At 41.0% G+C, this 27,003-nt stretch overlaps 1 protein-coding gene across 1 annotated transcript; it reads left to right on the forward strand.

Annotated features, from left to right (window-relative positions):
• Positions 1-331: 331 nt before the first annotated feature.
• Positions 332-25,778, forward strand: chsy3 (chondroitin sulfate synthase 3). The gene is made up of 3 exons (XM_042487234.1): positions 332-1,029; positions 7,068-7,563; positions 25,719-25,778. The coding sequence occupies exons 1-3, from the start codon at positions 722-724 to the stop codon at positions 25,776-25,778; spliced, it is 864 nt and encodes a 287-aa protein (XP_042343168.1). The 5' UTR covers positions 332-721.
• Positions 25,779-27,003: the final 1,225 nt, after the last annotated feature.

Below are 27,003 nucleotides of genomic sequence, written 5' to 3' on the forward strand. Positions count from 1 at the left end.
ATTCGCGCCTCGGGCTGGATTCTTCTCCATGGCAACGGCGGTCGAGGCTCATGGGTAGTGTAGTGTTTAGAGCCATTGGCAACGCCGAAAAGAACGGATAAAACACTAGTTTTAGAAACAAAGTTAAAATAATTCAAGTATATCGTCTTGTCGTATGTAATGTTTGATGGTTACATTGTGATTTTGCACGCTGATTGAAATAAAATAAAATAAAATGGAGGGGGAAAAAGTACTTCCGGCCCCTCCCACTTCAAAGGATCCCTCCAGCCAGTCAGCGCGTTTCTACGGGGAGCCCGTCGGGCCAAACCCAGTGTTAAATCCTTCGCGATCAGCAGTCTCAACAGTCCGAGACCGACATTCTTCCAACGGCGAGATAATGGCGAGGATGTGGCCGCTGTTCGGGGCGAAGAAAGACGCTTCTGCTGCATCTGTCGCTCGGCGCTGAAGTTTGCCGATGTGTCGGTGGCGGCGGACCGCGGGCTGAGCAGAGGACGCGGCGGCGGAGAGCGGTTCAGGTGGCGGCTTCAAGGAGACTGCTGTGATGCTACGTAGGCAACTGGAAGAAAAGGGCTTTTCTACTATGAGAGAGTGTGTGTGAACCCGGTTTGTCTGCACACACGGGACCGTTTTTAGTTATTTATTATTCCGTTTTTGTGACTGCTTCGGTTACACAGACGCGGTGTTTTTTGGGATACCGCGAGCTGGTGAAGTTTTTGGGGGAATGGCAGGTCGAAGCCGAAGAGCATGGTTCAGTGTTCTGCTCGGACTGGTGGTCGGGTTCACTCTGGCGTCCAGACTCATCCTGCCCAAGGCGACCGAGCTGAAGAAAGCCGGACAGAAACGGAAGGCGAACCCCGCCGGTTGTGGAGGACTCAACGGGGGACACAGAAAGGAATACGGCGGAGTGCTATGGCCGCAAGATTCACCGGCGACCGAGCAGCCCGGCGGCTCCCGGTCCAATAGTTTCCTGTTCGTCGGTGTCATGACCGCCCAGAAGTACCTGAACAGCCGAGCCGTGGCGGCACACAGGTACGTGACGTGTCAGCGGACACAAAAAAACTGTTTATGTCAATATAACGGTTCACAAATCTCTCTGTAACACCGGAGCTTTACTTAAAGGGTCACCTGAACCGAGAAAACACTTCGGTTTACGGGCCTTTCAGACAAAATAGCCCGTTAGGCAGCTTAGCTAGCGACGGTTACTTCTACACATTTTCAGCGTTTGTCTTTAGCCCAAACTGATTTCTAGCACCAAGTTTTTCTTTTGAAGAAATTCAGAAGGAAAATACAGAAATATATCACCAGTTAATGACATGCCATAATGACTAGAACAGCTTGTTAAAACCCCTATCCTACCTGATAGCCCTTAAAATCCCCAAACATCCCTTTTTAGACACACAAGTAGATTGTAAAGGTCCCATATTGTGCTCATGTTCAGGTTTATACTTTATTTTGGGTTTCTAAGAAAACATTTTTTCACGCTTTTATGGTCAAAAAACACATTATTTCTCTCACTCTGTCTGTGTAAATATACCTGTATTTACCTTTTGTCATTAAGGAGTGCTTCGTGACATGCATAGGTAATGCACTGACATGTTGAAATGACAAGAGCAGCTCTGTGATTTGTTGAAATCCCTCAAAAATGTTCTACAAGGTCACTTAAAGCCATTGAATTTACATAATTAGCTTGTAAAGGTCTGATATTGTGCTCATTTTTGGGTTTACACTTTTATTTTGAGTTTCTATTAAAACATGTTTTCATGCTTTAATGGTCAGAAAACACATTATTTTTCTAACTCTGTCTGTGTAAATACACCTGTATTCACCTTTTGTGACCAAGAAGTGCTTCATGATGTGTAGTAAATGCACTGACATGCTGAAATGACTAAAACAGCTCAGTGATGAGTTAAAATCCCCCCAAAATATCCTACCAGGTGACTGTTAGCCATGTACTGTTAGCCTGCCATTATATGACACACATAAGAAACTTTTAAAGGTCTGATATTGTGCTTATTTTCAGGTTTATACTTTTATTTTGAGTTTCTATTAAAACATGTTTTCATGCTTTAATGGTCAAAAAACACGCTATTTTTCTCACTCTGTCTGCATAAATATACCTGTATTCACCTTTTGTCAACAAGAAGTGCTTCATGACATGTAAAGTCAATGCACCGACATGCTGAAATGACTAAAACAGCTCAGTGATGAGTTCAAATCCCTCAAAATTGTCCTACAAGGTTACTGTTAGCCATGTACTGTCAAGTTACCATTATTTGACATGCATGAAGTAGTTTTTGAAGGTCCCATATTGTGCTAATTTTTGGGTTAATACTTTTATTTTGGGTTTCTATTAGAACACAGTCAAAAAAACACATTATTTTTCTGGCACTATCTGTCTAAATATTCCTGTGTTTAAAATCACTAAAGTATTTATATCCCATTACCAAAAAAAGCAAACAAAAAAGGCAATTTTTCAGCTCCAGGATTTCATCTTCAACTTTTACCTTTCAAACATCAAAGGTCAGTTTTTAGGATCTAATGACTAATTTATGGTGGAGAGAGGGCCGTGCATTTTCCACCAGTCACTCAGGGAAGCTCAAGCAAAAACACTCAGTCACACCCAGTCACCCCCGTCCTCTGATAAAGAACGGTCCCGTCCTTTTATCCATTTTCAGCATTTGTCATTGATCCATACTGATTACTACCACGCAGCCTGCTGTTTTTTTAAGGGAATTCATAAGAAAAACGTACCAAACAAGCTGCTGCAGGATTTGTTTAGTTTATGCACTGATAATGACACTGCAAGGTAACAAGCTAAAATCTTAGATATGCTGCAACAGGTGACTGTTACCCATGCAAACTGCCATCAAAATTCTTTACCATACAATTTCCCTTTTTGTCACCTCATGTAGATAATTGTACTCCACCGTGTCTGACAGTAGCAGAATTTTTTTTTGCGTTTTCGTGGAAGCTGTATGATGTTCACAACGAGTGGAAACCACTGTCGAAGGTGACATCATCATGTTTTGACATGCTGAGTCAAAAACTCAAATATATTGAGTCAGAACCGTCTTTCTTTACTATTATTTTCCCATGGACTGAATAAGTGGCTAATTATGTAAAGTATTAGGATCTCCACTGGCATTTAAAATAGAGCTCTGTGGGTTTTAACAATGTTTGTCTGCACAGTGCGAGTTTGCACCGAATGACCCACACACAGGCCCGCTGCACGAGGTCCTCACCGAGACCGTGTGCCAACCAGGACTCCTTAAACATTTCCATTTCAGCAGCCACCCGATAGAACCACATCACAAGTCTGACTGAGAGCTGGCATTTCCTCACTGTTTATAGAGTCATATTGAGTCAGAGTTTGATGTGTGTCTGTAGAGGCGTCCTGACATTTCCACTCAACATGTACGGGGACCTCACAGCGGCTCAGGACTCTCATGTAGTCATCGTTGATTCCTACACTCATTACATAAGTTTTAGCCCCAGAAATAAGGAAGTGTACAAGCGGATACCGAGGGTACTGGTGTGATCCAGTTGCAAGATGGTATCTTGTTAAATATGGAGGAACCCAAAGATGATCAAGGATCAAGACAGTGTAGCCAGTCAGTTTAAAGATCAATTTATTATTAAAATTAGGGGTCAACAGATATTGTTTTTTCAGGGCTGATATCGATTATTAGTAGTTAATAAAACTGATAATCGATATTTGGAACCGATATGCATTTACAATAAAAATGCAAACATAACAGACTACGCCACAAAACTATGTTTAAATGCCTTTAACAAATGTTTAATCAAACTGAAATTTTCAACATCATGTGAAGCAAGTTCCCAGCATCTTTTTTTTTTGTAAAATCAAGTGAAAATTTTAATAAAATAAAATAAAATAAAATAAAATAATTCAAATGTAAGTGAACTCTTTTGCAGTTTTACATGACTGTGTGGGAAGTACTGGAGGGCGTGCAAAAGGGTGAAGGGCTGCATCTCCATTCAGAAGAGGATTGGAAATCCAGGTCAGGCTCTGTGGTCTTGACCTGATGCTGGTTGAGAGCTTTGGAGAAAAGGTGTTTAGCTTGTGACCACAGCTTAGTCTCCACTACAGAGCTGTTTTTAGAAGTAAGCATAAGTGTGTCAATCGCAAAATCTATAAATATATCAAAGGAATGTCAATGTTTCCATGCAGATGTGCCACTGTACTAATGTTTACACCAGAGGGATGCTTTAAGAGCTCTGCAGAAGCATCCTCCAAGGCTCTGGCGCTCACAGTTTCAGTCGGTGCTGCAGATAGTTGTCTCGTGAAGGCCTCCTCCTGGGTCTCTAGTTTCAATAAGGACTCATCTGGACTGTGCTGGAAGACACAAGACACTTTATTTGTTGTTGTAGATGCGCAACAAAATCATGTTTGGTTACTCTCAGGCTGACAGCTGCACAAAAATGAAATGAAAACATTAATGAAAGCTAAATTTTAAACATTAAGATAAGAACAAGTGAAACCACAGATGAGAAACAATGGCAAACAACTATAAGCATTCATATTAATAATAATAAGTGTGTCTTAGATATCAATAAATAAGCAGCAGCAGGTTTAAAGTGCCGCAGCTTGTAAGTGCATTGTGGATCAAGCTGTTGCACAGTATAAAGTGCATGTAAACATAAATGGACTGTAAATGACCCGTCCCTCAGCAGTAGACGTAGTTTATTTTGTTTGCTTGTTTTTGTTTTTTTTAAGATGATTTTTTTAGGCTTTTCGGCTTTATTTGATAGGACAGATGATAAGAGTGAAAGGGGGGAGAAAGAGAGAAGACATGAAAGTTGAAAAAGGAAATAATCTGAAAACACTACTTAAAAAATACAATAATCTGTAAACTAATTTTAAATATTTAGTTATGAAAATTATAAGTATAATTCTATGAACAATTTTCCCTAACTTTTAAAAAAAATCTATAAATCTACTACTTTTCTACCAAGTCGCTCATTGCCTTTTCCCACGTTTCTGAGAGAAATCAAACCAATTCGGTTAGATTACAAAGGTTTAATTACTTGTGAAAGGCGTCTGAAAGTAGGAAAAGTGATGACAACTCAGGTTTTAAAGGGAAAAGGAAAAAGAGAAAACCTCAACAAAAATCCCGCTAACCCTCCCAACGTCCACCCGTCCAACTTCCCATGTTGGTTGTGGCCACAGTAAACGACTAATTAGTTAAATACATATACAGACCCTGGATAAACAGGCAGGCACAGACATACAAACAAAACAAATATCAGAAAAAGAGTGGAAAAAAAATCTTTTAAATCTAATCTGGACCTTTTAAATCTAATTTTTCCTTTAATACAATCTCAAAGACCTAACACCTGGAATAAGTGCTTATTTTTGGCATTAATGGAATTACCATGTGGGCTAAGAGGAAATATAGCTCTGTTTCTCCATGGCAGATCTGCGTGCAGTATTTGTGGTAATTGTGAATGCACTGAATGAGAGTAGTTTCTATGTCATGTTAGACGACCACCACACACAGGAAATTATAGGGATGAACATTAAAAAAAGTAACAAGATAAATCTCTGATACTTCCCAGCTCTAATTCTCTTATTGCACTTCAGTAGAGGAACAGTTTCAGTGGCATTTATCATGTTAATGTTCATGCCATCATTTTCCCCCAGACTCTAAACATTTCCCATAATTTAGTCATGCTTAGAAAAGCCTGACTCATACTTGTCTGTGCTGCAGCTTCTCACTGTGTTGACACAGTCCAGCAGGAGCTATTTAGGACTTTAAAAACCGTGGTAAAGATTTGAATACAGTGCGAGCTTCCTTTCTTTGCAAACACATTTATTTGGGATTAATCCCGGTGGACTGTCTTCAGCCCCATGAGTCAGACATATGGAGCAGGACACAAGCTGTTAGTTTTTAATGAATTTGTTATCTTTTGGCTGGCTTACAAATAATTAAAAAAAAGTCTCCCACTTCTATTTCAAGAATTTGATGTGCTGAGAAGTTGTTTGTAGCTTCTGTCTGTTGTTTCCTGTGATGTGTTAAGGAGTCTGTCAGCATAAAATAATCTTTTTTTTCCATAAATGGAAGATGGAGCATTGCTTTGCATTACATTTTCTCATCCCCGCCTGTTTAAGCAGTGGATTTAGTCACTTTAGTATCTCACGTGTCTGATGAAAACACGTGTATGTATGAGCCTAATGTAGTATGAAAAGACCAGTGTTGGTGTCCGTGTCGACTTCGTGGAATCGCTCACTCTTTAATTCAGCTAATTTCGTTACACTGCCCTTGGAGATAGTAGATGTCACTCCTTGGTCGTTGGAGGGATGAAGATTTAGCATTTTTATTGCTTTTTTTATGTGTGAAAAACCATGAATGTGTCTTGTGTGAATTAATAGCTGACACCATAAAAAGAAGTGGTTCTCATTCTCATTCCCGCTCTCATTCTCCGCCGGTGTCTCCTTAAGTGTGCGCTCTGCTCTCAGTCTTCAGTTATCGATATCTTATTGGCCACAAGAAGCTGGAAATTATCGGTTTATCGGTATCGGTTGAAATAATCATTATCGTGCATCACTGCTTATAATACCTTCATATCTCTCTTAGGAGTCAAAGGAAACCTTTAAGCTCGACAGAAATAGTGATTTGATGTATATCGTCATATACATCGATATCGACTGATATGAAAAAAATTATTGTGATTTTTTCCATATCGTCCAGCCCTACATACTTCCATTAAAAGATGGTTTCAGATCTTAATAATAGTGACAAAACATTTGTTCAACCAAAATCAACCCTTCTGTTGTCATTCCTTTAAGGGTCATTGTGACCGTTGATAATAATTCTGTCACACTGTGATACGGAGAAAACATATATATCAATAATATTTTCTTAGATGGTTATTGTAAAATCTCATACCATTGCATCCCTTATTGGCTGCTGCATTTGTATGTGCGGCCGTCACTGTGAAGAATTATTTCATGTTTTTGTAGGTTGTTCCATGAAACGGATAATGCCACCTGCTTGTTTTGTGCGCTTTTCTCTGACTCGTCGTTTCTGTATGTGCGTTTTCAGGACGTGGGCGCAGACGATTCCAGGTCGCGTGGAATTCTTCTCCAGCGAGGGCTCCGACACCTCCATCCCCATCCCCATAGTGGCTCTGAGGAACGTGGATGACTCGTACCCGCCGCAGAAGAAGTCCTTCATGATGCTTAAGTACATGCACGACCATTACCTGGACAAGTACGAGTGGTTCATGAGGGCCGACGATGACGTCTACATTAAGAGTGAGAAGTTAGAGAGCTTCCTGCGCAGCCTCAACAGCAGCGAGGCCATCTTCTTGGGACAAACGGGTATGGGAGCGCGGGACGAGCTGGGAAAACTGGCCCTGGAGCCCGGGGAGAACTTCTGCATGGGGGGACCGGGGGTCATCATGAGCCGCGAGGTCCTCAAGAGGATGGTGCCGCACATCCGAGAGTGTCTCCAGGAGATGTACACCACCCATGAGGACGTGGAGGTGGGCCGGTGTGTCAGGAGGTTTGCTGGGGTCCAATGTGTCTGGTCCTACGAGGTAAGACGGATTCATTTTGTTTATATGTTGTATTTTTAATGTCTAAAACAGACACAGAACCCATCTGCATTTAAGACTCAAGGACGCTTATGTACAAAACAGAGCTGTAAATCAGATGTATTTAAAACTGTGAGGTGAAGGTGCTGGAAAGTTAAAAGGTGGTGCAGAGAGGAGACGTAAGACAATTTTAATCAAGAAATTCAGATTCTGTTCAGCCTGAACAACATCCAGTAGTAGTATTGCTGTCATTATAGCTGTTTGTCACGCCATCTGTTTGTGATTTTTTTTTTTAATGCTGGACGAAATGCCTTGTTGCTGTTTCATACTGGTATTCACCTTTGATAGCCAGTGAGTGTTAATACTGAGCTAGTTATTGTCTCTGCCAGGTGTAAACCTGGAGGTGATCATGCATTAGTTTTGTGTGTGTGTATCCATCTGTGTGAAGCTAATTTTGCAAGCTATTGGGCCGATCAGCCTAATATTTTTTGTTTTACAATTAAAAAAAAATTACTTTACAATTAAAACAAAAACAATAAGCTTATAACTTATATCTTAATAAATATAATGGCATTTTCTACCATAAATTCATGCACAAATGTGTGCATGGAAAACCACCTGAAAACCCTAAAACCTAAAACCCACCGCTCCACATGTATCACCATCAATGCTTAAATGGAACTTAAACCCTTGATTTTTCAACCTTTGTAGCACCAGTGCTATGTGCATGAAAGGTACGTGCAGTCCTTAATTGGACAAATGGTAAACAAGTATAAGCTTTAAAAAAAAACTAAAAAGATGCTCACGTTGGAGCCCACAGCTAACATATTAGTACCCAATAGTAATAACAGTAGGCGGGGCAGTTGTTGAGGGCTGAGCAGACAGTATTGGGGAGTCTTGTGCATTGCTTATACCAGCGATGCCATAAAAGCCTTTTTATCCCTTTGTGATTCCAGTTTAACACAACGTGGGTTTTGTATTTTTGTGGTGCAGATGTGTCACATAACCGTCCCTGCGTCTCCCTGCTGGCATTAAGCCTGAGACGAGGAGTGCTTCAGTAAACATGACAAGTATGAGAAACCACACTGATGGATGATTTTATCAAAGTAAAGTAGTACAGATACTGTAGATAATAACTGCATACTTCCTGCTCACAGCCTCATTCTGCACTCCAGACTTCAAGATGCTTTAGTCTAATGCAGACAATTCAACACTTTAACTGCCACACACACCTGTAAATGACATCCTCCAGTCTCTGCGGCGGCGAGCTGCGTGCAGCATCACAACTCATTAAACAGGAATATAATGCAGTGTAATTCAACACCAGCACGCAGAGCCCACACTCGAAAGTGACAATAGAGTTGAATCAACATCACTTTGACACAGTGTCAACAAACCTGAACATTAGAGGCTTCAGAAAAGGATGATTTACTGCAGCTCTGTTGTAGGAATGTGTTTCGCTGTAAAGGTGTGCAGATGGTAACTAAAGTGAGTCCTCAAGGATCCGGTATGCGGTTGATATGGTTCATCAGGGAATGCAGAGAGCTGCTTGAGGAGAATAATTATTTTACAGATGAGCATCTGTATTTCAGAGTTATATTCTCAATGAAGATGCTTCGCCTGTACAGTTCGATAAATGCAGAATTACACGTTTCCTGTTACTTTTGAGCTCTGAGAAAATCTTTTGACCCACTAAATCTGGGCTCAGACTACAGGATTTTTTAAATAAAAGTCCATTTTAAAATCAGGTTGCCTTTTACAAACAAGGAGAAACTTCAAAGATGTTCTCTAATCTCAAACATGCACACAATGCAAGATTTAATAATAAAAATAATAGTGCATCACACACTACAGGATATTATTAAGATTATAATGCCAGAAGGAGCATGACTGCACCACCTCACATGATATTTTGGGGAAGTAGGTGCGAACAAAACTGAGACTGAATTGGTGCGACAACATACTGTAATGTTAATTATTTTTTTCAGTGAGAAAAAAAGCAGAAGGCTAAACGAATCTGTAAGACAACACGTTCAGGGAGAACTGGGAGTGAGAATTAAACTCGGTTATATAAAAGTCAGTTTCAATATCTAACAACAGTAGTGTGCTAGCAAACATTAGCCTCAAGGACTAAAATGTTTACTGCTGTTTGGCAGCACTGTCAACTGCTCTGTGATGACGTAACCATACAGATTTTAAATAATACAATTAAATTACTGCAAGGTTTCTCCCCTTTCCTGTATGACTTGTCAAGTATCTTTTTGTTTTACTGACCCGACTTCCACAAACTGAGTGAACTGTGAGGTTTCTCCACAATATAACTTCTCATGTGAATCTTCACAGACAAACAAACAAAAAAACATAACTATAGTCCTTGTTAATTAACATTAATTGTTATTAGGGCAGCTTAAACATTATTCTCAGCATATCTATCAGCAGTTATCGCTGTCATTCACGATAAACTCGGCAGCAGCCCTGTGATACTCTGTTCCTGTTTCATCTCCCCCTCGTTGCATGATGGTAAATGGTGATGGTTTCTGGTGGAGGCTATTGCTTTACTGATGTCATCTATGGGGTTAAATAAATAAAATTGAATATTTTAAGTTAGATGCTTAAAACAGATGACAACAGCTGTGACATTCAGCTTCAGCCTTATTAGTGTTGACGAGTGTTGCCTGCATGCTTAGTTTGGTTACTCCCTGAAGCTTTGCCATCGGAGCCACCCGGGCCCCGGGGCTCCACCGCTGGACTAACATTAGCATTAGCTGCTTTGCTTTAAATTTGTGGAGCTACTCTTTCACACAAATGGCTTTTAGCTGCACCCTTATGACTTTTAGAAAAGTGAGCTCACACTCTAACCGCTTGGTCTTACCCAACATCCACCTTACTACTACAACAAGCAGAGCAGCCAGCAGTGACACCACAATTAACATCCTACGTCATCCCCTGATGCCAGCAGCTTCGTCATCGTGAGGGGCAGGTTGCTAGCTCTGTTAGAATCAGGTTAGAATGAATTAAAGTTACACAATTAATACCAGTTCTCGATGCCCATCCCTATTTAAGACTGGATCTGTAAACTTCTCACATCACCAGATAATCCAGGCCAAATGTTGCTCCCACAGACCAAGGGCCCAGACCGGATTTCTCCCTCAATTTTTGGAAGGCAAATTTGTGTTTCCTAGGATAGTGAAGGAACGACCCACCCTCCTCTGCTTTACTCTGCCGCTGGTTGGCTTACCCTTACACACCAAGCTGACACTCGGCTGTCTGTCGGTCAACGTTGGGCCGTTGGTGAGGAGCTGTGAATCTTGGATAAATTGGCCCCAAACTCCTGTAGTCTAAGCCCGGCTTTAAAGAGACATCATGCAGGCCCTGTGGTTTTTTATTCCTCTTTGGAAACTAAATGTTTGCACCTTGTGTTTGAAATATTTTTTCGTATTAATGACCAACCATGTAGAATTATTCTCAACCAAAGAGAAGAAATGCTTGGACTGAGCGGCTGCAGTCTGTTGGCAGGTAGACACAGTGTATGTTTATGTGGATTAACTGCTTATGTCATGTATGAGTTCAGTAAGGTTACAGAAGTCGAGGCAGGACAGAAGGGCAGCTCCACGAGATTTTCTCTCGACTGTGTGCGTACCAATCTGCTTTAGGCACGATTTTCTTCAAAGCTTCAGTGAAAGTTGGGCTGCTAACATCCAAATCCAAGCGCTCAGCCCCTCTGGAGCCATCATTTTGAGAGCAGCAAATTGTACGTTGCAGCTCGGTAAAAGTGTCTTGTTTTGTTTTAACTGTTGTTTCCCCGCCGGGTAGATTTGTGTGTTTTTGAATGGAAGAAGAGAGCACGCACTGTTTGTTTTGATCTCTGTGAGAGTGAATTATGACCATCATGAGGTCGCAGTGATCCTTGTTTCTGTGTGTGGGTCCTGACCTGTGGGTTGACCTTTGACCCGAGCGGGTTCCCAGAATAGCATTCCATTGGCTGGTGCGCTGTGTGTTGCCTGCACTGTTGTGTGATGTTTACACAACCTTTTTTTGTGATGTTTAGATAGTGGCACACAGGTATGTTGTTTTAAGTGCTTTGATTGCTTGCTCATGAATCACTTTGAGCACACAATGCAACACACGCAATCACAAACACTCAAGTCAAGTGTGGAAAAAGCCCAAAACTGGCATGTGTTCAGTTCAGAGAGTGCTGTGAGTGTTGGTGTGAAAAAGAAGCGCTTCCCCCTCACTGAAACTGTACTTCACTTCTGATACTGAGCAGGCGGTTTGACTGTTTGCGCTGTGCCTGCTGGATCGTATGGCATTTAGTCATTGTTGAGACTTGTGCGAGTGTTGTCATTGTGAGAGAAGTTAATAAGAAGACGCCGCTAACCAAATCAGCCCACCGCAGCGGCCCCATGTTGGGACAGAGTTATGAAAGAAAGGCCGCTGCCTCGCCGTCAGAGAAAAGCGCTTTTGGTGCTACCAGCCTGCTCTCTGACATGTCGAGACACGGCCGTGCCGTAGACCTGTTGCTCACATGACCGCCGTTCACATGAAGCAGGACCCTTTGAAACCAATGAAATGAATGAAGTGACTGTATGAGACTCCACGAGATCTGAAATATGAGTGATAAAAGACATCTCCGTCATGTGTTCAGCACGTGTCTGAAGGGAATGGAGAAATGAAGCCCAATTAAATTTTTTATGTCCTTTAATTCAGACTTTAAGGTAAAACTCTAAACAAAAGTTTACAGCTGAGATGGAAATCTGTGTTTTTCCTACATAGAGCTAAATTTGGTATAGTTTAACAACTCCCATCACAAAATCACAAATAATATAAATCCATCTGACGCAGTCTTGACACATTTCTCCCACTCAGCTACTGCCTCAGTCTGACATGCTGAAGTAAATCAGTCGTGCTGCTGTCTTTATTTGCAGCAGCCTTTAAACAAGCTGTGCAGACTTTGGTTTGTTCGAGATCTGACGGCACAAAACCGAAATAATTCAGAACAACTGACAAGACTGAGCCTTTTTTGGGAACGTAGTCTTGATTGTCAATCATGCTTGCTGTCATGTTGTCATGTGTTTCTCCAGGAGGGACAGCAGTTTTGTTTTTTTTTTAACTTTATAGTAACTCAGTAATTCAGTGATTTTGTATTTTAGTAGTTAACATTAATGTAGAGGACATTTCAAAATATTGATTTTGCATCATGATATAGCCTTAAAATTTTAGGATATTATTCATTCAGACATATGTGTACTGTCCAAAGTGTTCACACCAATCAAGCCAACTGGATTTAGGGTCAAAGTGCACTCAGATCTGAGCTCATGTCTCGAATGTGAAAGCCCCCAAAGTCTCATAATAGATGTCTCTGCATGATCTCCGCATGCTTGATGCAAGAAGAGATGTCCTGTCCGTAAGGTCACTTTATCGTTACAGTGGTCTCTCTTGAAGGGTTGCACAGATGTTTGTAAAGTCCTGTTCAGCATGTGAAATCACCTGCATGTGCAGCAGGCACTCGGTCTCCAGACGCACACAGTGTCAGTGTTTGAGTGGGTAGATTCAGCTGATGCAGTGAATAAAACCGGCGTCTTTGACTGTCGTTGCAGTAACTGCTGAATCATGTGCTGTCACAGTCTGCTTGGCGGGGCTGTTCCCAAAAAACTCACCCTCCTCATGAGACCAAAAACTCCTCCTAATTGCTCTCTCCACTCTAATTTGACTCGTCAAGTCTGTAGTTTTCACATTTGATCATCTTCCATTTTTAAATGAAAACCTTGTAGGGAGTGATCTAGAAAGCCTGCCGGCTAATGATCACTTTGACTCAGTGAGGGCTTATAGAAAACTTTCAGGAAGTCCAAGAATTTTGTAAGTCTTTTACTTAAACCAGCAACAACTGATTATTTTGGCCACTTAGAGGACAGTGGAAAACATTGTGAATGCCATCTTTTAATTTGACATGCTGAACTTGTTGGCAAACAGTCGCTCGGGGTTGTACATCCAGCAGTCACAGAATGAATTCATTGATTAGGAGTCTTTGTGTTTGTGTCCACCTCGTAAGTGTGTGTGTGTGTGTGTGTGTGTGTGTTTGTGTGTGTGTGTGTGTGTGTGTGTGTGTGTGTGTGTGTGTGTGTGTGTGGTTGTCTTTTATTTTTTGAAATTCAGTCAATCTGTTGACGGCTGGTGTGTGACAGTCTCACATCTCTGCTGACATGACAAAACCAAGCCCAGTAAAGTCAGTTTTGGTATCTACTTTAAGTTCTGGTGAAACTAAACAGACCAACTTTCAAGAGCACCATAGGGGAGCCAGATTTGGCCTTTGGGTCCACAGTTGAGAATTACTGATCTACATTGTATGAGTAGTTCCCCTTAATTCTTTTGGAGACACAACTCTGTGATACCATATGTAATATTCAGTATCACGATGCGTGTTGTCGGCTGTTTGATTGCTGTAATCAGGATAACTTTATGATCTAAAAACTGAGTCACACATCATGGAGGAGGATAGTGACCCATCAGGGATTTTTTCCTCCTTTAAAATGTTTTTTTTTTTCTGGTTTCAATGTTTCAGCTCTCAGAGGGCCTGTATTTCTAGATCAGCAGTCTGACGTGCACATGCTAGACCAACACACAGGAAGTCAGCCTCCCACACACATGAGTGATGCCTCAACATGCTCTCTAAACCTTACACCCTCCCCCATCTCTCTATCTCTCCATCGGCCTTTCTGCACAGAAATCCGGCGATAAGGCCGTGACAAAGTTCCTTCATTATGCCTCCTTTCCCTTTGTTTTATACAGAAACAAAGCTCGCCGCCTCAGTGTGTGATTCTTAGATAGCATGCCGAGTCCGGAAGGAAGAGACGCGTTGGGCATGACATGCAACGGAACAACGTTGGCCTGTAGTGTGATACTCGGCGGCTGCCTTTTATAAACATGGCAACAAAAATCATTTACCGTCTGTGTTTTATGGAGGCTGATCTCGTCCTCTGCTCAGGGGGTCAGGAGCTCTTGGACCTCATTTTCTCCTCAATTTGCAGACATTTTCGGCTGCTGTTCTTCCTGTTTGAGTTAAATCTATCAGTAGTGAGTCGCACTCATAACATGTCGTCAAAATATCACACCTGCCCCACCCTGCAAGCTGTCCCTTTTACACAGACGTTTGTTCCTCTGTTCCGCAATCGTACCTTATATACAGGACAGTAATGCAGCATAGCGGCGAGATATTCCTGCTCTACACAGGCAACGTAAAGGGGCTGAGTTTCCTCGCTTTTAAGTCGCCATGGGAGGCAGTAACAAAAATTTAAAAGGAAATTATCATTAAATTGAATTCATGATGTCTAATGTTTTTCTGTGTATATAATAATATAAATTATTTACTCTTCTCTCTGCATTGTGTTCTATATATTTCTTTTCTCTTTTTTATTGGATTATTGTTAACTGACTGGTTACTTTTCTGTTCAGTTTTTCTGTGTAATATAAGTTCAGTTATTTATTTATTTATTTTCGACTTTTCTCCTTCTTTTTTGTTATTGCTTGTTTTTCTCCGTAAGTTGAGGGTGGCATCCTTTTTTGATAAGCCTGTGGCTTCTTGAGTTCTTCTGGCACATTTCCTTTGTTCTTATCTGGATTTTATGCAGTTTTAAATGTGTGCAGATAAAAGTCAGTATTAGTCAAACCCTCGGATGTTGAGTTATGGCTTATGAAAAGATTTTAATTGCAAAGGGCATAAAAATATAAATAAATGTTTTATATTTTTTACTTTGCAAACGACCATGGTGTGAGTGTGATATAATTATTCACTTCTGGCCTCCCCTTCGTCCTTTAATTCCTGATAATGGACTCGTCGTCGGGCATCATCCCACTGCATCTGTGTACTGTATGTGTCCGTCCTCTCCTGTTGTGGCAGCTTGTTGTGCACCGCATGTATTTTCAGACTTCCTGTGGCCACAGCTCTGTGTGCGTCTCCTCTGTGTGTCCCCAGCAGTGCCTTCGCATCGTGCTAAAAGTAGGCCCGGTGATGTTTACACTCACTATTCAAAAATAAACAGAAATGGAAGGCCGGGGTGCTGAATTAGCATGAATTACAGCTCTGCAGCATGAAGCGCAGGCTGTGTGTGGCTGCAGCAGCAGTCAGCTGGTATGCAGAATGATGACATTTTGGGAGGAAAGACAGATTTTATAGGTCTAGTAGCGGCTGCTGAAACCTGTAAGAGTCTTCATTACTGTGGGTGGGCTTCTTCTGATTAAGCTCTATTTTCTGTCAGGGTTTAATCGTACCTCATTCTGCTGAGGATTTTGTTCCTTCCTGTGTGTGGCGGTGGCACCTTCCTCTGAGTTTCACTATAACCCCTTGTTATGTTTTTTTTTTCTTGTCTGCGTGCTTGTGGCAGACGTGCTCCTGCTAAACTATGGTGTTTGGTGTTTTGCATGTAGCACACCATGGAGTTAGTGATCTGACCAGCGTGCAGGCTTTTGCGTTGGATTCGATCCAGAGCCTCACTCACTCGTCTCCTCACATAAATGTGGTGACAGTTTTCCATGTCGGTCTCATGTTTAAATGAACACCTGACACCTAACAGTAAGCACGAGGGGTTTAATCACTGGTCTCATCACAATTTGATATTATATCTTTGCACAATGATACGATATTTGCCGTTGTCACAAAGTCTACCACGATACAATTTTGATTTGATTAAGGGGCAGGTGATCGATACAAGCAGATATTATATGCTCATTTAACACTCTCTGAACTTCCGAAAGGTCCAGTTTGTGCCAGATTGCGCTCCAGCACTCAAAGTGAGTGTTTCTGAACACACTCTATGGAAGGGAGCATTGAGGGATTTCAGTTTGGTATGTTAAATTAGTATCAACTTACTTCCGACTTTGAATTTTTGATTGGTTTATCCATATTAGGTTATATGGATCAGGGATAAGCGCGCCCAAATCAACCCAGCTTCAACAAACTGAAAAAACTAAAATGACGATATTTCAAATTTGGATTGAGGCTAATGTCTGATCATTTTTTTATGCTTTTCATTATGCATGTAAGATCCTAAATTGCATATTAACAAGGTTTTGGGGTGATTTGGCTTCCCAGAGGTTTTAAGCACACACTGCAGAGTATGCATTTCTCTGCACATAATGAGAAATATGAGCATGGGTCAAAGAAATCCTATTTTCATTCTTGAAAAAAACTATATTATTGGTTTTTCAAAGCATACACACTGCCACATTGCATAGCAGAAAGACACTAGTAAAATAAAAGGCCCATTGTTATTGCCTGCAAGAAGATAGATAAATATGACTTCGTTTAGAGTTATATTTAATAAGGTGGGGGGGTTAGAGTTTAGCTAAACCTATTTTCATTCTTAAAATTACCCAATATCTGGTGACAGTAAATGAATAAATTAAGAGAAAGTGTCCAGCCTAGTTCTACCTGAATGTCACCCTGCAGCCTGCTGACTGTCTGCAGTAACAACGTCCTTGAGGTGAGCCTGCCTCCCCCAGAAGCACCGGGACCATCCCATCCCCACCCTGCATGCCAGCACACAAACAAGCTCCAACACAGCTAATGGGAATCACAAGGCAGCACTGCTGAGAGCTATGAGTCCACCTCCTAATCCTAATTTCTCCTGAGTGGCCTGCAGGGCTGCCAAACCTGCGGCCGCTGCTGCAGGCGCTTTCATCCGGCCAACAATAACACCATTGTCCTCTCACCGTGCTGCCTCTGTTCTTCAGGATTAACTGAGTTCCCATTTACCCCTTCCTATCTCGCTTCAATTTGTACATATTAATTAGCCTCTCTTTCACAGCCAGCTGCACATGGCTTCACATCTAATCTGATGAATGAGTTATCGTTCTCTTAAATCTTAGTTTGCAAATAGCGGAGGAAGCAGTGGTATGTACAGCATGCAGTCACGCACACAGATATGCTGTGCAGAACTGCAAAAATATAATAGATTTAAATTAGATTTATGGATTTTAATTTAACTTAAAAGAGATGAGAACTGTTGCATTTGTGCACTTGCACTGGTCTGTTTAACCCACTGCAACCCGAGCAAACTGGCTTGAAAACATAAATTAAGACACTGAGCAGCTTAAAAAGAACTGACCCAAAATGAGCAAGAAATTAGTAACATTTTAAAGTAAAAAATGCATTAAAAAGTACCTATTTTCTTTTTTTACACTTTATTTTTCTTACTATTTTGTCAAGAGCATAAAAGAAAGACAAGACAACTAACAACTGTGTCACATGATAAATATATAGCCTACATTTAAGAGTTGGAAGAATATTGCATGTTTGAATAACCTCACAGCGGATTGCTATAGTTGAAAGATTGCACCAAATATTGCAGTTAATACAGTGATATAAAGAATTATTGCACCTTTAAATCCCTGTTGCAAATTGAAGTGTAATAACTAAATTATGTAATTTTAATTGTAGATGAATATATCAAATATGGCAAACACATGATGCTTGTTTAGGGGAATTTTTGTGTCAAATGATGCAAAGACAACTGGAATATTTCCATTTTAATATCAGCAGCGGTATGCATAAAGCCAGCGGTAACTGCAATAATGATGATGATGTTCTGCTGTAGCTGCTTAACACAAACTGTCAGTCCCTCTGCAGCACCGCGCAGTGCTGTGTGTCTGTGCATCCTGTCCAGAGACTCTCCAGAGATGATGTGGACAGAGGTTGAGCTGGCAGATTATTCATTCACACACCCACAGCAGCATCATCACATCTGGCTCCGTGTCGGCGTAAATAGGAGGAAACGTACTGCCATCGCCACCCTGTAACCGCCATGATCTGGAGGAGTTAAACACCCTCCCACTGTAAAAATCATTTAGCCTTATACATACAATGTGACATCAATGATTAGTTCTAGTGCTGGAAAAAAAAAAGTTTTATCAATACATATCGATTCTATTTGACACGGTTTCATTAGTCATTATCTCAGCATCAATGCTATTGGTGCTACTTTCTCACTCTTCTGTCACTCAGTCATAGTGCTCCAGTTTCAAACAGGCTTTAGCTTCCGGATTTTGTGTTTTACTTGCACTTTAATGCCTTTTGAATATGTGACAGTCAGATAAATGATCCAATAGTATTGATGCAAATGATGCAGTCTTCTCATCTCCATCACAGGTCCCTGAATTTAATCAAACTGAATCTGTATTGTGGCGTATTTTATATCGGCAAATATAGTACAATTTGGGGGTTGGCAGATTATTGGCCTGGCCGAATATTCGGGCCAATATTTGGCATTTTGCCGATTATTTGTATCAGCATTTTTATTTCAATGATGGCTGATAAAATTAATTAAAAAAGTGCAAAGAAAGCGTCAGCATGGGAGGAACTTTTACTTCTTAAATGCTCAAGGAGCTATTTCATTTATTCATTTATTATTTAAATTTTCACTTGCCTGTAAAAAAAGTTGCTGGGAAGTTTTGTGTTGGGGTTTGTTATAATCCGAATTTTAAATATTGACATAAAGATTTTCATTTTTATTGCAGATGCATGTCGGTTCCAAATATTGGTCTCATTAACTACTAAAACTCGGTATCTGTATATCAGCCCTGAAAAACCAATATCTGTCGACCCCCAGTATCATATCGTCCAAAGAATCAATATAATAGCGTATCATGATTATAACAAGTGTTTTCTGCTACTAAACATAAAAGGAAAAGTTTACGTTGTCATGTTGTAGCCTTGTTATATTAATCTTTTAATAAAAAACTAAATTGTATGCCTTCATTGTCTATTTTTCCCCATGCTATGGAGTGGTATGACAGTGATGGTAATGCTATCTGTATTAAATGTTGATACAAAATCTATCAAAGAAAATCAAATGAGAATCTAAGATGTATTAAGTTAAAATACAAGAATACAATATCATATACAAATAAACTATGGCAGCCTTGCGTACAGTGCTGATGAAATGAATAAAGTGCGATAAAGACAAGATAAAATAAAAATGTGTGTGTGTTTTAAAACACATGTACTTGTACATGCACTTGGTTCCCCTGACTGACTGATGTTTTCATGCTTAATCTCATGTTGGCTCAGAGTAAGAGCATCCTCCCTTTTATCCTGGCTGTCCAGGCACGATGCGTTACCTGCAGCCACAGTTGGAACTTGCCTGATTAAGAAAGGCTCGTTTAACATTTTGGTTGTCGGCCTAAACAGTCAGCTTCTATTTCCGACGTGTTCTGGCGCCCTGGCAGGAGCTTGTGTAAGAGGATCACAACACACAGCATGATGAAGCACAGCAAGTTAACACTCTGTAGCTGGACTGCAGCATTCATTTGTTTTCAAACAGTAGTCCAGTCAGTGGTCAGAAAGCTCCCACGAATAAGAGGCTTCCCTTAGCATTATCACTCACATAACACGCCTACTTCGCCTTTGATTATAAATATTGACGGCTAGTGCGGTGGCTGCAGTAGAAATAAAGCAGCTAATGTTTTGAACATCCATCGCCATGCTTCTTTGAATGTTATCTTGAGAGGAGAAGTCACATAACATCACGAGAAACGTCGCGTGTCATCTCACAACTGTGTTTTATCGACATTTAGAAAGTATCGCATTCGTTTTGCCCAAAAGTTCCACAAGGTAAAAATCAGTTCCCCCTCCTGGCCATCAGGCTACTCAGGCTGGCTTAGGACTCAGTTATTCTCATCATTAGATTCTTATATGTACACATATACCTCTTAGGGCTGTCCCGAAAACCATTTTCTTGTCTCCAGAGCTTCACTATTAATCAACAGCACCCCAGAGCTTGGGTGAGGGAGAGACCGTGCTCTCTACAGCTTCACCGTCAGTTAGGGTCACAGCTTCACCCGTGCAGTGAGGCAGCAACTCGTTCTCATCCCGACAGTTTTCTGTGTCAGGAGAGAGGGAGACACCGTGCGCCATGGAGCGTTACGGGACAGAGAGCTCTGTGTGTCTCCAATTGCTTGATTGCGGTTGTGACACTTACAAAAAATAACCTCAGCACTTTAAATTCGTCTGTTCAGTTTCATTGTGCATCCGAAATGATAAGCGTCCTCATAATAGAAGATACTGAAGTTTGTTTCCGGTGCTGCTCACAGCAGAACGCTTTGAGTGTGACAGGCACAGCAGCAGGATCACAAACACTGAAACTGCATTAGTCCTCAGCAAAAAAAGAAGGAATATCCAAATGCCTAAACTGACAACTAAATATCACAAATGCCCGAATATTTGGGTCCAGTCCTAATGCCTACATGAACACGGATGGAGCTCCCTGTCGGCTGAATGGTTTATCACTCCAAATCTGGATGGTTCTTGTCTCTGCTGTGCTGGTTTTAAGCGACTGCCTATAGACGGGGACCTGGTGGACAGCTTGTGATCTGTGTTACCTCATCAAGGTCTTGGATTCTCCCTATGTGCATCCTTTATGTTGCCAAATGAAAGTGTCCTCTGTGCTCCAGTGGGACAAGCATTGCTCTAAAAAAAGTGAGTTATGGGAAAAAAAGTAAAAATGTATGGACATCAGGAGCAGTGTTTTCTAATTAAACCAGTGCCAGTGCGGGCGTTCACCCCAATATTTTTCAGATGTTTAGGTGTTAATCAGTCGAGTTCAAGGATGTGATGGATAGATGGATCAATAAAGGAAACACAACCAAGGCTACAGACCTAAATACGTTGTGATTTAAATGCAAAGGTGTACTCCATCAGATTTAATTTTGACTTCCTGGAAGGTGTAGAGAGTAAATGAGGTTACCGCTGAGTGATTTTTATTGTGTTGTGGAAAGCTGAAGCGCTGTGAATGAGACGTGGCGGCATCGAGTGGAGCCTGTCCTGGTTTAAAGGCTGGCACAAAGTAGGTTATCAGATCACCGCGGTGCCAGTTTGATTGTGTCAGTTTCATTGTGCCTGTATCTCGTGTTGAGTGTCAGGTTTGTGAAGAGTTGAACGACTTTGTGTCAGTAAAAAAATAAAAGTGTCTGTTGTGAATATCCTGAGCTGGGACAAGAGGTCTCACAGGGGACAGGGACAACATGAGCATCAACAGTGCTGCTCCTGCAACAATAACGCTTTCATCTGAGTGAACTTTCAGTGGAAATATGATACTGGAATTAACTAAAATAAAATATGATACTCAGATAAATATAGTGCGAAACTGTTTGCCATATACGGCTGTTTCGTTGAAGGAATTTTCCCTGTGTTGTAAGACTGACTCAACAGTGCAATATGTGGTATTATTGTTTTTGCAAATTACTTCATTTATCCTGATTTAAGTGCTCTGTGTATACGCTTTTTGTCAGTCTATTATGAGGCATATTGTTACTTTTTAAACGACAAAGATGACAGTTTTAAACAAATTAAATATCTGTTCATCGTTAAATGCAGAACTCAGAAGGGCAATGAAATCCACACTACTCCTTTTTAAATTGAAGGAGTCTTAAAACAAAAACGATCCCCGTCCATGAGCGTTTTAGCACCGTTGCAGCTCTAATCTCTCTCCTTCTCTCTAACACCTTAAAACACCATTTGGGTACACCGTGCATGCGAGAGCCGGTCTGTCGCAGGTCACTCGAATAACAGCTGGCCTCCTGGGCGTGCAAGCAGGAGTGGCACGATAAAATGCCCCTCAAATGCTCCGTCTGCCCCACTAACGCCAAACACTGGTGTCTTCAGCCCCAAATAATTCTCACTTTGTGTGCTTATTGTCTCTAAGGCAGGGATACTCAACTTGCTCTGCTTGAGGGCCACTTTTGGAAAAGGACAGGAGGCCAGGGGCCAGTCGGAGCAGCCCCAGGATTGTTGGACATTTCTAAGATTTTAGCACTTAGGGACATTTCTGGGATTTTAGAATATTTCTAGGATTTTAGGACATTGGGGTCTTAGTTTGGACTCTGTCGGGAGTGTAGGGGATCCTCCATTGACACTTTTTTTGAGAAACAAATCTTATTTTGTTGCTATTTTAAACACTGGCACCTTATGTTTACTAAAAGTACAAACAATTCCCAGTGTGAATCACTTTATTTTTATTGTGAATTAGAAAATGTTTGTGGGGCCAGATTTGGCTCACAGGCCTTAAGTTGAGTATCACGTCATAGTGGATGAATAAGCACGTTCATCAAAAAATGTTCCTCGGAGAGGATCCCCCCGCACTCTCTGCTGAGGTCGTGTCAAAGCCCAAATGTCCTCAAACCCTAAAATAAGACACTCATTTACCTTTTGATGAAAATATGAAACAATTCGGCACACAGTCCAAAGAATCTCTTACTGCTCCCCGTTCAAAGCGGTCTGGAATCAGGCCTGAACAAACTTTATCTGCTAATTTCTGACAATGGGACTTGCGTATAAAATTCTTCTTTTCACTCTTTGGTAACAATTTTTGTGAATGAAACTTGCCCACACATGAAGCAGAACAGGTAGCCCTTTTTTGGCAATTACTGGGGCATTGATTATACTAATGATCAGATCTTCTGAACACACATTTACTTGTGCAAAGTGCCACTCATCAGGCCAGTGAAGACAGTTTGATGAATCTGACTCGGAGCACTCACACAGACACAAAAGTTGGAGTCAGTTTTAGGATAAGAATACGAAAACGTTTTTGCCGGAGGCTCATTGCATCTGGTTCTTGAAAAGCTTTGCTCCGGGCCAGTTCCCTGCTCCCAGGCTGAGGTTAACTCTGCCGGCCAGCCTGGCCCTGTCACTGCAGCCAGACAGAGAGAGAGAGCTGCAGTGTGAGCCAGGCTCCTCCTCTGCGTCCAGCCCACTGCCAACTCATGCTCCAGCTTTCCTTTTTTACACCAACTCCCTTTTTCCTCTCTAATTGTATGCTTACCAGCTCTGCCAGGACTGTTGAAGCAGACATTTTTTCTCTTTTCTCCTCTCCACTCACAGAGTTTTCACTTTTATATAAAGGTTAGTTATATAAAACTGGTTAATTGAACACTTTTATACCCCGTCTACACTTCAGGCCACTATGTGAGCGTGAGGTGGATCACATAGCTATCCACAAACCAGAAAGTTTAAATGCAACAAAGAAACAGAGAAGACTAATTTTAGTCCAGTTGCCCTCATTCAAACTCTGGGGAACATTTGAAATGCGTGGCGTGTTGACAAGGTGTAAAAAAAGCAAGACTCTGGAAGTAGCCACTTTCACATCTTGACCCCTGTAATAGAACAAAAATGAGCAATAAATGATAATAAAATTAAATAAAAAATAAAATTACTTATATGTATGTATGTGTCTGTGGGTGGGGATGAGGCAGGGGTGTTTGTTCATGTCTTGTGTGTGTCTTTGTCTGTGTGAAAGTGTGTAATAAGTCTAAATTTGTGTTGGTAGGGATACAATATCTGTGTGATGACTACTGTACATGACTGTAGTGTTTTTGTGGATAGTACCTTAAACATAATTAGGTCACAAGATTGGATTTCCTGAAGAAACAATGATTATTTAAAATACTGAATAATAAAATGTACTGTATTAAAAACCATGTTCACTCAATACAAGAAATACATTTACGGGGGGAAAGTCTTTAACTTCAGTGATTCTGTGGTTTTAAGTTTTTAGGGAGCTAGTAATACAGTTTAGAATACAGGATACCCAGAAACTGCTTCTCCTTCACGCATTTTTTACTAGTTTAAGGGAGTAAAACTTCATGAGACACAGTAAACTTGTGAAAGAACTTGCATGAAATCATATCTGATATGACGCATGTGGAATGATAAGTATGAATGGTGTCTTTGTCGTGATGTGTCTTCTTCATCTTTCCACGGCTGCAGTCTGAAGTAGGCACATTGACAGCATGTGTTGCCCATCTATGAAATTTCATATTCAATTCAGCCATCTGCTGCAGTAGCATGGAAACAGCTCTTCCCTCCTGTGCCACAGACTTCTGTGCTCTCCCAGTTTAACTTTCTTCCTCTCTCGTCTCTCCTCTTCTCCTCTTTCCTGTCTGCTTGGCTGAAGCTGCTGGCTTTTACTGGCACTGCCACCATACGCCTTAGTCATGCTCCTGGACTCCTCCTCCTCCTCCCTCCTAACATTTTTTTTCTTTCGGCCTTCTTAAACTCTGGCAAAGCGCTGGCAGGAATTAACCCATAAATCAGTGGTTCCCAATTGGTAGGTTGGGTGCCAAAAGTGAATTTAAAAAGGGAGAAAAAAAAGGTATGGTCCATTCTGAAAGGGCTTGACTTGAGAACATGTCAAGTTTTTAACCCTGTGAAACCTGGATCGACATTTTTTTTGTGCTGTATTCAGACGCTTTTTGGCAAGTATTTAAACCTTTGAGCTCTGAGTATTGATGTAATTTCTTTCTAAAACATGAGGGGAAATGGCAAAGAGCAATTTGGCAAAAAATTTCCTGCAAATTTTGTTAAGCTAAACTCATCAAAAGTGTCAAGCATCCTCCTATAAAAGCAGCTGAAACAGGATTGTGAGTGTTCTCTGTGGAGCTCACAGTAATGTGGAAAAGTGCATTAGATAATCAGAAAAAACTCAGGTTTGTTAAGTTGTCGGTGGCAGTGGAGTGAGGCTGTTAAGCTCGGGTCACACTGAGAGTGTGGGGTTTATTTTGACGTTTGTGGAAGAACATGAAGCAGACGGTCAGTGCGTTCACATGATGTTAGATAAAGTCGAAATTATTGTGTCAGTCCGACTAAATCTAGACTTTTAAAATACATGTAAACATGTTAGTCTGAATAAAATTGTGTTAAATCAAATTTTGTGAAATTTGTCTAACACACCCAGATAATGTGATAATATTTTGTCATGTAAACACCTCAGTTGGCCTTTAACTGGACTCGTGTTCTGCGTGTTCCCCAAGTCACCGCGCCGGCCTCCCTCAGTGGTTAGAGATAGGGACTGTTCGTTACTTATGAGGGGGGGAAGAGGTGCTGCAAAACCGGTCAAGCATTTAAAAAAAAAGGGACATGTGTTTTTAATTTTGAGTCAGGTGAGGGACAGACAACTTGATAAAGTAGTATTTTATGTCTATTTTATATAAAAAATCACATCCAAGCCACCCCCCCTCCTCTGATAAGTAAAGTACAGTCCCACAACACTGACACAGAAGCGAAGCAATTTACTGCTATGGACGGGGCTAAAGCAAAACATACTTTAACCACCTAATAAAATCAATAAAATTTAAGTGTTCACTATATTTTGATATTGTCTCCTCTTTAGCTTCCACAACAGCTGATGGAGGCAGCGGTAGAGCAGCAGCTCCACTGTTCAGAGGAGTGAAATGACTGTTTTTCTCAGTGGGGTCTGTTGTTTCTGGTATAATCAGTAAGGGGCTGTCTGACAGCAAGGTAAAACAGTGAAAATATTTAGTGTGGGCCAAAATCAAACTGATATTGATTTGAAGTGGCTTAAAACTAATCAGTGAAGGCAGAGTTTGCTCAGCATCGTTTGATTATATGTACGTGACGCGGCGGTTTTCTGCCCCAAAGTTATAACAGTTGTGACTGTGATGCGGTCTATATCATAGACTGCATAAATAATATAGGTTTATAGCAACTAGTTGAAACGGGGCAGATCTCCCCCTGCCGTGGAGGAGTCAGACAGACTTCATCAATAAATGGATTCTCCCCCGCAGCTTGTATACTGGGACAAGGACAGCAGACCAATTAAATGACCTAATCGAGCTTTAAGTGTAGCTTGACTAAACTGTGCATGTAAACAGTCTGCAGACTGTGTAGGCGGCAGCTAAGAGTGAGTGATATTTCAACCTTCTCTATGATGGCAGACTTTTTTTTTTTTTCACCTTTTCATTCAAAACAATATGGTTACCCAACATGTCATACAAAAATATTTTGAAGCATATTGTGACATTTACTTTAATTACAAGTTTCCAAGTTGTACATGCCGTCCATGTCAACATCTCAGTCTAAATTTAACGTAACTTAACATCGTTTTGTGTTTGTGGACATTTTTTGAATCGATGAGCATTCAGTCTGACTAACTTGTTTCTTAGTTCTGATTTGAAAGGTCATTATTGTCTTGTTTTTTCCATGCCAATACATTGTTTTCTCTTAGAAATGCACGCAGAGTGGCCAAGCAGGCAATTATCTCCCAGTGTTTGGAGTCAAGGGGAGGATTAGCCCATTCACTTTGGTTAATTGGACTGAGCGGTTGTCAGCTTACTGCTGGCTCGTCCCGCCTGCCATTACTCCTCATTATGTGTTTCTGTGTCAATCTTTTAATGTCGAGGGCCCTAAAACAACTAAAACAGTATGGAGCCCCCGCAGAGAGCTCAACCATAACCTTTTAAAGGTTTTGATCAAACTGATGAATCAAGCTGAATTTCTTTCGCAACTGCTCGGCTTTCAAAAGTTGTGAAACAAAAAACAGGTTTTTTATCTGTTCCAGTAACATGATTTACAACATGCTTAGGATCTGGAACTCGTCAAATATATTTCTCTCTGCCTCTTTATTTTTTATTACACCAAATGCCTGTAAAAGCACT

The sequence above is a fragment of the Plectropomus leopardus genome, chromosome 1 (genome assembly GCF_008729295.1).
Source record: "Plectropomus leopardus isolate mb chromosome 1, YSFRI_Pleo_2.0, whole genome shotgun sequence".
In the NCBI taxonomy this organism is placed as follows: Eukaryota; Metazoa; Chordata; class Actinopteri; order Perciformes; family Serranidae; genus Plectropomus; species Plectropomus leopardus.

Excerpts from the sequence above, each read along its gene's own strand:
- chsy3 (XM_042487234.1), top strand. The coding sequence starts at position 722 with ATGGCAGGTCGAAGCCGAAGAGCATGGTTCAGTGTTCTGCTCGGACTG. Across the intron at positions 1,030-7,067 it reads CGAGCCGTGGCGGCACACAG|GACGTGGGCGCAGACGATTC; the intron begins GTACGTGACGTG and ends GTGCGTTTTCAG. Across the intron at positions 7,564-25,718 it reads AATGTGTCTGGTCCTACGAG|CTTCCACAACAGCTGATGGA; the intron begins GTAAGACGGATT and ends TCTCCTCTTTAG.